Source organism: Schistocerca gregaria, chromosome 1 (assembly GCF_023897955.1).
Source record: "Schistocerca gregaria isolate iqSchGreg1 chromosome 1, iqSchGreg1.2, whole genome shotgun sequence".
In the NCBI taxonomy this organism is placed as follows: Eukaryota; Metazoa; Arthropoda; class Insecta; order Orthoptera; family Acrididae; genus Schistocerca; species Schistocerca gregaria.
The window spans coordinates 518,824,872-518,837,259 of record NC_064920.1 but is presented as its reverse complement, the minus strand read 5'-3'; the positions used below and the strand labels follow the sequence as shown (position 1 = coordinate 518,837,259).

The window sequence follows — 12,388 nt, the reverse complement described above, 5'->3', positions numbered from 1 at the left end:
AGTAAAGCTGTGAGTACCGGGCGTGAGTCGTGCTTCGGTAGCTCAGTTGGTAGAGCACTTGCCCGCGAAAGGCAAAGGTCCCGAGTTCGAGTCTCGGTCGGGCACACAGTTTTAATCTGCCAGGAAGTTTCATATCAGCGCACACTCCGCTGCAGAGTGAAAATCTCATTCTGGAAACATCCCCCAGGCTGTGGCTAAGCCATGTCTCCGCAATATCCTTTCTTTCAGGAGTGCTAGTTCTGCAAGGTTCGCAGGAGAGCTTCTGCAAAGTTTGGAAGGTAGGAGACGGATACTGGCAGAAGTAAAGCTGTGAGTACCGGGCGTGAGTCGTGCTTCGGTAGCTCAGTTGGTAGAGCACTTGCCCGCGAAAGGCAAAGGTCCCGAGTTCGAGTCTCGGTCGGGCACACAGTTTTAATCTGCCAGGAAGTTTCATATCAGCGCACACTCCGCTGCAGAGTGAAAATCTCATTCTGGAAACATCCCCCAGGCTATGGCTAAGCCATGTCTCCGCAATATCCTTTCTTTCAGGAGTGCTAGTTCTGCAAGGTTCGCAGGAGAGCTTCTGCAAAGTTTGGAAGGTTGGAGACGGATACTGGCAGAAGTAAAGCTGTGAGTACCGGGCATGAGTCGTGCTTCGGTAGCTCAGTTGGTAGAGCACTTGCCCGCGAAAGGCAAAGGTCCCGAGTTCGAGTCTCGGTCGGGCACACAGTTTTAATCTGCCAGGAAGTTTCATATCAGCGCACACTCCGCTGCAGAGTGAAAATCTCATTCTGGAAACATCCCCCAGGCTGTGGCTAAGCCATGTCTCCGCAATATCCTTTCTTTCAGGAGTGCTAGTTCTGCAAGGTTCGCAGGAGAGCTTCTGCAAAGTTTGGAAGGTAGGAGACGGATACTGGCAGAAGTAAAGCTGTGAGTACCGGGCGTGAGTCGTGCTTCGGTAGCTCAGTTGGTAGAGCACTTGCCCGCAAAAGGCAAAGGTCCCGAGTTCGAGTCTCGGTCGGGCACACAGTTTTAATCTGCCAGGAAGTTTCATATCAGCGCACACTCCGCTGCAGAGTGAAAATCTCATTCTGGAAACATCCCCCAGGCTGTGGCTAAGCCATGTCTCCGCAATATCCTTTCTTTCAGGAGTGCTAGTTCTGCAAGGTTCGCAGGAGAGCTTCTGCAAAGTTTGGAAGGTAGGAGACGGATACTGGCAGAAGTAAAGCTGTGAGTACCGGGCGTGAGTCGTGCTTCGGTAGCTCAGTTGGTAGAGCACTTGCCCGCGAAAGGCAAAGGTCCCGAGTTCGAGTCTCGGTCGGGCACACAGTTTTAATCTGCCAGGAAGTTTCATATCAGCGCACACTCCGCTGCAGAGTGAAAATCTCATTCTGGAAACATCCCCCAGGCTGTGGCTAAGCCATGTCTCCGCAATATCCTTTCTTTCAGGAGTGCTAGTTCTGCAAGGTTCGCAGGAGAGCTTCTGCAAAGTTTGGAAGGTAGGAGACGGGTACTGGCAGAAGTAAAGCTGTGAGTACCGGGCGTGAGTCGTGCTTCGGTAGCTCAGTTGGTAGAGCACTTGCCCGCGAAAGGCAAAGGTCCCGAGTTCGAGTCTCGGTCGGGCACACAGTTTTAATCTGCCAGGAAGTTTCATATCAGCGCACACTCCGCTGCAGAGTGAAAATCTCATTCTGGAAACATCCCCCAGGCTGTGGCTAAGCCATGTCTCCGCAATATCCTTTCTTTCAGGAGTGCTAGTTCTGCAAGGTTCGCAGGAGAGCTTCTGCAAAGTTTGGAAGTAGGAGACGGATACTGGCAGAAGTAAAGCTGTGAGTACCGGGCGTGAGTCGTGCTTCGGTAGCTCAGTTGGTAGAGCACTTGCCCGCGAAAGGCAAAGGTCCCGAGTTCGAGTCTCGGTCGGGCACACAGTTTTAATCTGCCAGGAAGTTTCATATCAGCGCACACTCCGCTGCAGAGTGAAAATCTCATTCTGGAAACATCCCCCAGGCTATGGCTAAGCCATGTCTCCGCAATATCCTTTCTTTCAGGAGTGCTAGTTCTGCAAGGTTCGCAGGAGAGCTTCTGCAAAGTTTGGAAGGTTGGCGACGGATACTGGCAGAAGTAAAGCTGTGAGTACCGGGCATGAGTCGTGCTTCGGTAGCTCAGTTGGTAGAGCACTTGCCCGCGAAAGGCAAAGGTCCCGAGTTCGAGTCTCGGTCGGGCACACAGTTTTAATCTGCCAGGAAGTTTCATATCAGCGCACACTCCGCTGCAGAGTGAAAATCTCATTCTGGAAACATCCCCCAGGCTGTGGCTAAGCCATGTCTCCGCAATATCCTTTCTTTCAGGAGTGCTAGTTCTGCAAGGTTCGCAGGAGAGCTTCTGCAAAGTTTGGAAGGTAGGAGACGGATACTGGCAGAAGTAAAGCTGTGAGTACCGGGCGTGAGTCGTGCTTCGGTAGCTCAGTTGGTAGAGCACTTGCCCGCGAAAGGCAAAGGTCCCGAGTTCGAGTCTCGGTCGGGCACACAGTTTTAATCTGCCAGGAAGTTTCATATCAGCGCACACTCCGCTGCAGAGTGAAAATCTCATTCTGGAAACATCCCCCAGGCTGTGGCTAAGCCATGTCTCCGCAATATCCTTTCTTTCAGGAGTGCTAGTTCTGCAAGGTTCGCAGGAGAGCTTCTGCAAAGTTTGGAAGGTAGGAGACGGATACTGGCAGAAGTAAAGCTGTGAGTACCGGGCGTGAGTCGTGCTTCGGTAGCTCAGTTGGTAGAGCACTTGCCCGCGAAAGGCAAAGGTCCCGAGTTCGAGTCTCGGTCGGGCACACAGTTTTAATCTGCCAGGAAGTTTCATATCAGCGCACACTCCGCTGCAGAGTGAAAATCTCATTCTGGAAACATCCCCCAGGCTGTGGCTAAGCCATGTCTCCGCAATATCCTTTCTTTCAGGAGTGCTAGTTCTGCAAGGTTCGCAGGAGAGCTTCTGCAAAGTTTGGAAGGTAGGAGACGGATACTGGCAGAAGTAAAGCTGTGAGTACCGGGCGTGAGTCGTGCTTCGGTAGCTCAGTTGGTAGAGCACTTGCCCGCGAAAGGCAAAGGTCCCGAGTTCGAGTCTCGGTCGGGCACACAGTTTTAATCTGCCAGGAAGTTTCATTGATGAATTTTTTGCCCAGTGTGCTAGCTTTTTTGATGGCATAATTTTCTTCTGTTGTTAAAAAATGTACCGGTGATTTATGTGTTTTAGATTTTGGAGGTCTGTTTCTGTGACACTGGGGTGCGGTTGTTTTTAATGATGTGATCTGCAAATGTGGAATGCGCGCTGTCGCTTTCCAGTGTTCTTAGAAGTTCTGTGTGTCTAATCGTGAAATTTCAGCATGCTTGTCAGATGTACATTGAATCTAATGTTCCCAGGTAAGCTCTCTTATATCTGCATTTTTAGTGTTGTTGAATATTTTTAATCATTTCTGCAGAGTATTTGTTTCATATGCCACATGTAAACATTGTTTTCTCACGGTGTTTCTTATTCTGTGTGTTACTTTGTTGACAAAAGTGAGGGTGTGCCATGTTTCTTGTTGCCTGTGGTTTCTTCATCTCGTGTGTCGTGTGTGTTCTCTGTTGTATGGTTACTGTTGGTGTGATGTGTCGTGACACTGTTGTGTTCGTTTAGTGTCAGTTGTGTTTTTATTTTATGGTTTGTCTTGTCCTCAGTGTTGATGTCTAGGAAATTTAGTTTGTCTTTTTCAGTTTCAAGGGTGAACTGTATTTTTGGATGAGCAGTTTTGATGGATGTGTGTAACTGCAGTATCTGGTCACATGTTCCTTCTGTCAAGAAAATTATCTCGTCGACATAGTGGTGCAAATGTATTATTTTGTACCATTTTGGATTCATATTTTGTTCAAAGGTTTTGTTTCCGAGGTACCAATATGCAAAAAATGGTTCAAATGACTCTGAGCACTATGGGACTTAACTTCTGAGGTCATCAGTCCCCTAGAGCTTAGAACTACTTAAACCTAACTAACCTAAGGACATCACACACATCCATGCCCGATGCAGTATTCGAACCTGCGACCGTACAGGTCGCGCGGTGCCAGACTGTAGCGCATAGAACCACTCAGCCACTCCGGCCGGCACCAATATGCAGTGCAGTTATTCTCAACAGGGAAAAGCACCTAACAGCTCACAAGCACCTACACAGCTCTTACACAGACAGAATGGAATACCAACGGGCAAAGATGGCTACATACAAGAACTAAACACAGTCGGATAGACTCACACACGAAATGGATAAAAATAAATATTACTGACGGACTAAACCATATAATATAAACACAGGTGACACCAAACAAACACAGCAGTGTCACGACACAAAACACCAGAAACAACCACACAATAGACAACACACAAGGCACAATAGATATAGAAACCTCAAACAATAAGAAAATATGGCACACTCTAACATTTGACTGGATAGGAAACACTGTGATAAAACAAGGCATACTTGTGGCGCATATACTACACAATGGTCAGTGGATAGTACCAGCACAGTACAGAGACGAGGTACTGCAACCACATGGAGGCCTTTCGGGAGTACAATCGCCGCTGACTTCGTTCTACATGGACGATAATTTTCAACTATTCTGCATTGATCTGTTCTGATGGATGAATTCCTCGTATACTCTCCACCTCAAGGACTGACCAGCGAGCTCTTGGTGGCGAATGGAGGCAAGAGGAATAAGAAATGGTATCTTGTCTGTTCCCCTAAGCAATGGAACTGACTGGCAATAGGGCTTTCGAATCACTTCAGAAAGATTATGCCATGTTGATGGAGAGATTTATTGTCTCTGTGCAACAGTTTTTCTAGTTTTGACATTTTTAAATGCGCTTGCATCGGCTTGAGAACTTGAATGCTAAATGGCTTGTGATCTATCTTTCATCATTCTCTAACCCTCCTAAATTCCTTTCAAAAATTATGTTGTTATATACATTTTGTGGACTCTAGTGCAGGACAGTTCCCTAAGTCACACGATACTTACAGTCTGTGGAGTTACATTTAATTTAAGTTAATTAAAATAAATACGTGTGCAACTTACTTTGAGGAATATACTGTTGGTGCGAAGGTCGGTGAGTATGCGGGCGCCTCCTCAAAGCATACGCTGAAACATAAACACAGTGAAGCGTATCGAATGAATGTTAAAAGTGCACGTGTATACTGAATTAGGCAATAAAATCGTTACACATTTCCCACACAATGTAATTTCGAATAAACAAGTAAAAAGCTTAGGAGTGCATCAAACACAACTGTCAGACTGTAAAGTTGATAAAATCGTAGGGTTTTAGCTACACCTTATGGTGTTAGGCAAATGTCCTAGAAGAAATCATCACTGACTTCTTCAGTCTTGACTGGTTTGTTGCAGCCAGTCACAACTTCCTCTCCTGAGTCAACTTCTTCAGGTCAGAGTAGCAGTTGAAGTCTACATCCTCAAATGTTTGCTGCATGTGTTCCAATCTCTGTCTTACTCCAGAGTTTTTACCCTCTTGTACCGTGGAAGTTATTCCCTGATGTCTTAACAATGATTTCGTGTCAGTGTTTCCCATACATTCCTGTCCTCGCCGATTTTGCGGAGAACCTCCTCATTCCATATCTCGCCATTCCACTTAATTTTCAATATTCTTACGAAGCACCGCATTTCAAATGCTTCGCGCCTCTTCTGGTATTCCTACAGCCCATGTTTCTCCACCATACTTTCCGGTTCTCCAAACGTATATTCTCAGAAATTTTTCCCTCAAATTAAGGCCTACGTTTAATATTAGAAGACATTTCTTTACCAGAGCCATTTTTTGAGTGCAGTATTTTTCTCCGTCCGTCATCGGCTATTTTGCTGCCTAGGTAGCAGAATTCCGTAACTTGATAGTGATCACCAATTTCTCATTTCTGCCATTTCTAATTACTTTCGTCTGTCGTCCACTTACACTCAATCCTTATTCTCTACTCATTAGAGTATTCATTCTGCTCAACACATCCTATAATTATTGTTCACTTTCACTGAGAATACCAGTGTGGTCGACGAATCGTGTCATTGATATCCTTCACCTTGAATTTTAATCGCATTCTTGAATCTTTCATTTCCGTCACTGATTCTTCAAAAATGGTTCAAATGTCTCTGAGCACTATGGGACTTAACATCTGTGGTCATCAGTCCCCTAGGACGTAGAACTACTTAAACCTAACTAACCTGAGAACATCACACACAAACATACCCGAGGCAGGATTCGAACCTCCGACCGTAGCGGTCGCGCGGTTCCAGACTGAAGCACCTAGAACCGCTCGGCCATAACAGCCGGCCAACTGCTTCTTTAATGTATACACTGAACAGTAGTTCGAAGACTACATTCCGGCCTTACACTCATTTTAATCCGTCCACTTCTTTATTGATCTTCCACTCTCATTGTTCTCTCTTGGTTCTTGTACATATTGTACGTTACCCGTCTTTTACTGTAGCTTACCCCTATTTTCCTCAGAGTTCCGGACACTTTGCGGCATTTTGCATTGGCCAACGTGTCTTTATTTTTCTTCAGTGTTGCTTCCATTAACAACTGTAAAGTCAGAATTGCTTCTCTCGTGCCTTACCTCTCCTAAAGCCAAAGTGACGGGCATCTAACAGATCATTTTTTTTTCATTTTACCGTAGATTATTGTTGTCAGTAACGTAACTGCATGAACTGTTAAGCTTGCACTTGTCGGGTCTTTCAATCTTAAGAATTATGTAGATAATGTTTCTTTCCCTAAAGTCTGATCGCATATCTTCAGTCTCATACAAGGTACACACCAACGTGAATATTCGTTTTGTCTGTACTCCCCGCATCCCTCCCCCCCCCCCCCCCCCCTTCCGCCCCCAAATGATTTTAGAAATTCCGACGGAAGTCATCTATCCTTCCGATCTTGTTATATTTTAAGTCTTCCAAGTATTTTTTTAAAATTATTATTCTAGTACTGGATCCTCTTCTCTCTTCCTCGTCGACTCCTGTTTCTTCTTATTTCATCACGCCATCAGACAAGTCTTCCCCCTCACAGCAGCCCTCTACCTATCTCCTCTCTTCTCTACATTTAACAGTGGAATTCATAAAGGATGTCTTGACTTTTCCTTAAGCTGAGTTAGTCCTTCCGACAATCGTTCCTTTTTCAGTTTCATCGCATTTTTCACACAGGCATTTCGCCTTAGCTTCCCTCGACTTCCTATTCATTTCATTCCTAAGTCATTTGTATTTCTGTATTCCTGAATTTTCCTGGGATTACTTTCTTCCTTCTTTCGTCGATCAACTGAAATACGAGTATTTCTCCTGTTATCTATGACTTCCCCGCGCCTAATATGTTTCCACAGGACATCTGGCCTATAATTCAAAAATATCCTGATGATATCAGCATTGGCAAAAGTTTCCGGACTTGTCCCTCATTCGGATCTCCGGGAGGGGAGGTCAATGGGGAGGTGAGGAAAAGACTGAATAATCAACGAAAGTCTAGCATTCTATGAGTAGGGAAGCTAAAAAATCTGAAAAGGGGTATGCTATGGCTCAATCTGGATATATTGAACGTCAATGGAGTGAAATAGACAGAAGACAGGATAATATTAACAGCAGCAGAAAGCAGTAGAACCAAAGTAGGATTCGTTATTAATAGGAAGGTATAACAGAGAGTTACTTTGAAATGTTCAGTGATAGGGTTATTCCCATCAGATTCTACAGCAATCCAACAACGACAACAATAGTTCAGGTATATATGCCGGTATACATGCCGACGTCGAAAGCAGAAAATGAAGATAGAAGACGTAAAGGGAGATGAAATCTATTAGTCATGGGTATTGGAATGCGGTTGTAAGGGAAGGAGTGGAAGAAAAGCGCATGAACGCACCCTCGTAGAGGTCTTCAGTGTACTGTTTCCACCTACCCGCTCTCTTGGAATTCCTACTGAACTGTTAATGGGCTCGTTCTTGCTTTTAATTTCTTCGGAGGCTGTTTTTACTTATCTGCATGCTGGGTCAGTCCTGACAATCATTCCTATTTGGATTTCTACACATTTAGCTTCCCAGTATTTCCTGTCTATTTCGCTCTTAACTGACTTGTATTTTTGGACACCTGAATTTTCCTGCACATTTTTGTACTTCCGTCTTTCATCGATCAGCTGCAGTATCTCTTTTAGAATCCACGTTTTCTTCCAACAGTACCAACGTTTTTCTTCTCAATTTCTGTGATTACCCTTTTTGGATACTTCCATTCCTCTTGAATCGAAATGCTTACTGAGCTGTTCCTTAGGGAACTTCAAGCGTATTTCCTCATTCCTTTCGTACCCCTCTTCTTTCCTCATTGATTCTTCCCTGCTGGTCTCTTAAAATTTAGCCTGCTCTTCATTACTGATCTGAGTCTACATCTTTTCCTGGGTGCGCCTTCCAATTCAATATCTGATTTTGGAATCTCTACCTGATCATGATGTAATCTAACATGAACTTTCTAGTATACTCCGGCTTTTCCCAAGTATACCTCCTCATTTGATTCTTGTACAGAGTATCCCCTATTAATTACTCCACGCCCGGGATCCCGGGTTCGATTCCCGGCTGGGTCAGGGATTTTCTCTGCCTCGTGATGACTGGGTGTTGTGTGCTGTCCTTAGGTTAGTTAGGTTTAAGTAGTTCTAAGTTCTAGGGGACTGATGACCATAGATGTTAAGTCCCATAGTGCTCAGAGCCATTTGAGCTATTTTTTATTAATTACTAACGGATATATATTGCAGAACTTAATTAGTCTCTCTCCTCTCTCTTTCCTACTACCAATCCCATGTTCTTCCACAAACCTTTCTTCTACTCCCTCTCCTATTTTTTCCCATTTATTCTAAATGTGAGCAGTGGCAAGGTTCGAACCAGGAACCGAGAACGTTTTGGTTATTAGTCAAGGACGCAATCCCTAGACAAAGGATCGACAATTATTTTTTTAATGTACTCCAATCTACGTATTCCCATGTAGTATTTACCACCTACAGTTTCGTCTGGTACCATGGAAGTTATTCACTGACGTCTAAAAACATATCCTGTCACCTTCTTCTTCTCAATGTTCTCCATATTCTCCTTTCCTCACCGATTCGGTGCTCAACCTCCCTAGTTCTAATCTGTCCATCTAATTTTCAACATCCTTTTAAAGCGCCACATCGCAAACGCAATGATTCTCTTCTTTTCCTTTTTTCCAACAGTCATTCCGTACTCATCAGACTGCTCATTCCTTTCAATACGCTCCGTAATTGTTCTTCAGTTTGAAGGAGGATAATCAACTCCATCAGTGAATCTTGTCATTGATATCCTCACGCCGTTAATTTTAAGCCAACTACCGAATCTTACTTTTATTTCCGTCATTGTTACTTCGACGCATATATTGAATAACAGGAATGAAAGACTGCACACTTGTCTTACTTTTTTTTTTTTCTTACCCGAGCACTTCGTTCTTCGTCTTCCATTTATATTTTTCCCTCTTGGTGTTCGTACATGTGGTGTGGAGTACAGTTTATTTCTCTTTTCTGAGAATTTCAAACGTCTTGCCGCATTTGACATTGTCCTACTCTTTTTCCAGATGGACAAGACCTATTAATGTATGTTACTTTTTCTTAAGTCTTGCTTCCATGAGAAATCACAATATCAGAATAGTCTTTCTGATGACTTTACTGCTATAATCGACTCCGACAGCGGTATGGAATTATCGCTGCTTGAGATATAATGGAAGTGATCGATTGTGGGAGCAAAGTCGTTAGCAACACGTTGCGGCATACTCTTTGATTCGAACCTAACTTGGTACTGCGGAAATTGTATTTTTGTTATATGCAAGACGCAACATTGTTGACTACAGCTTCCGTGGATAACAAACAAACAAACGCGAAATTGTTTTTTCAGATCTCTGTAACAAATCTATCTTTCGAATGTTGTAAGCAGGTAAATCCATTACCTCATATAGCATAACTTACGATCTATAACAACTAAAGATCACAGTACGGTACTAGGTATCGTCGGGAACCTTCTCTTTTGACTTATAACAAAACTGTATCACGTAGGGCCAAAGGCTCCTCAGTGAAATATCAAAATCCAAATAAATGATGTTGTCTAATATATAAAACTTAAGTTACAGGTCCACAGATCGTGTTTAATACCTACAACTGGATTGCAAATGCATCAGAAGAATCAATATTTTTAAAAAAATATTTGGACATATTAATTTCAATAGTTTGTTATCAATGATTTTGGAAATATGATCGTTGCATGAAATCTGAAGACCAGTTTTGGAATTAGCATGACAAATGCTTTGAGGTGATGCCCAACATTTTACAGTCACTTATAATTTTGTAAAAATCACTTTGTTTATTTTGCTAAGATGGCACAAGCAGAAGTTTCAAGAATTGTTGTTACTACTTTTGTATACATTCCAAAAGCTATAATTTGCACATGGCAATCTTTTTTGTGTTAAGAGTATTATAAATCAAAGTACTGCTTGTCACGAGTACTCTGGTGGGGAGAGACACGTCTATATGGCTCTGAGCACTATGGGACTTAACATCTGAGATCATCAGTCCCCTGCACTTAGAAAAACCTAATTAACCTAAGGACATCACGCACATCCATGCCCGAGGCAGTATTCGAACCTGCGACAGTAGCAGCAGCTCGGCTCTGGACTGAAGTGCCTAGAACCGCTCGGTCACAACGGCCGGCTCGACACGCCTATATGTACATTTTTTAAAGACACCAACAGCAGTTCATTGTAGTATGTTATTAGCGTGGATCGCGTGAACTATCACTGATGTAATTTTTGTGAATATCTGGAAAAATTAACTTGGTATCAATGAAAAATTATGGCTGACACTTTTTTATCGTGCGAATCGTGATTTCTGTGAATTGTGTGAGCGATATTTGCCAATAAAGAACATATGATGAATTAATGTTTCGACTTATTTTATTATTCTTGGAACATAGCACAAGAGAACCCAGGCGCTAATCTCCTGGAATGGACTGCAGCCACTTTAAATACATCTGTGTAATCGATAAAATCCACTGAATGGAATTGTGGTGCCATGCTAATGTAAGCGGGCTCAGAGCTTAATTGTTTTTTGTCACCCAGTGATACAACCGCAGAAGTCGGAGATAGACCATGACACCCCCGTCCGCCCCGTCCCTCGCTATGGGAGACGTCGCAGTCAACGTCAGTTCACCTTAAGTGGCGCTATCACATACGTCACACCCATGGACCTCAAGTCATATTACGTGGCGGGACCTCGTGATCCCTAACTGTGATCGTCTGCTGGAGCGGTCACTTTTACTCGGTCCATGCCTACGGAAACATTAGTACACCGGCCTGTTATTCTACGACTACAACTGGCTACGTTTCTAGACTTCCGTGGATTTTGTTTCGGCAGGATGTATTCTCTTTCTGTCAGGTCAACCCTTCATAAACTTAGTTTAACCATGTGCGTATACAGTAGCGCAAAAATAGGAACGTTTTTTCCGACTGCAAATTAATTCTTGTTTTCATATTTACGCCATAGCAAAATGGTTCAATTGGCACTGAGCACTATGGCACTTAGCTGCTGTGGTCATCAGCCCCCTAGAGCTTAGAACTACTTAAACCTAACTAACCTAAGGACATCACACACATCCATGCCCGAGACAGGATTCGAACCTGCGACCGTAAAGTTTCCAAAGTGCTTTCCTTCTTCAGGACTGTTTAGAGTCATGACTGAATTCCTTGATGATGTTGATCATTTTTTTAGACTTTATGGATCACTCTAAAAATTGCAATAAAAAGACCCTTGTAGTTTTGCAGATGTAACTTTGAAGTTGCAGATAACGGCATTAGAACTAATCACACGCTTCGAGGTCGGACCTGTAAGATGGTCATTCCGCACCATCTCCGTTGAATCCTACAGGGGAACGATATAATTTTTGAAGATCTCCTGAAAGAAATCGAAGAAGCCCACAGTACGATGTGGACGTACTCCATAGCACATGTTGTGCACACTTCGCACGCAGTAGTAAGGAGAGCTGGGCTACAGAGTGTAGTGCTGAAACTGTCATTGCAGGACAGCTGGACAGGAGCAGAAACTATAAGCGAACAAGTTACCAGAGCAAACAGAAGATTTGCTCGATACAAAGACTCGTTACAAATAATGCAGCAAGAAATAGAGTCCAGCTCATTGAATAGCAGCGGGATGAGGCTCTCTATACTAAAGCACCAAATGCTGGAGTCGGAATCGCGACTAGAAAGAGCCGCGTAGCGTCATGTAGCGAAGGGGTTCCAAGTGCGAGCGGGCTGTGTGGCTGCCGCCGGCCGTCCTAAGTGCGGCAGCAGAGGTACAGAGGCTCGTGGTACAGAGCGGCAGGAGGCATCGC

At 43.9% G+C, this 12,388-nt stretch overlaps 1 protein-coding gene and 1 non-coding gene across 2 annotated transcripts in view; one reads left to right on the top strand and one right to left on the bottom strand.

Moving 5' to 3' along the window:
* The window catches only part of LOC126354677 (inter-alpha-trypsin inhibitor heavy chain H4-like), a 142,760-nt gene that overhangs the window by 34,370 nt on the left and 96,002 nt on the right, over window positions 1-12,388 (bottom strand). Inside the window, exon 13 of the mRNA XM_050004482.1 lies at window positions 5,070-5,132. Coding sequence (XP_049860439.1) covers window positions 5,070-5,132 — 63 coding nt within the window. The remainder of the gene's footprint in view (window positions 1-5,069; window positions 5,133-12,388) is intronic.
* On the top strand, window positions 931-1,005 carry Trnal-caa (transfer RNA leucine (anticodon CAA)). The gene has a single exon. It is a non-coding gene; the product is annotated as a tRNA-Leu (tRNA).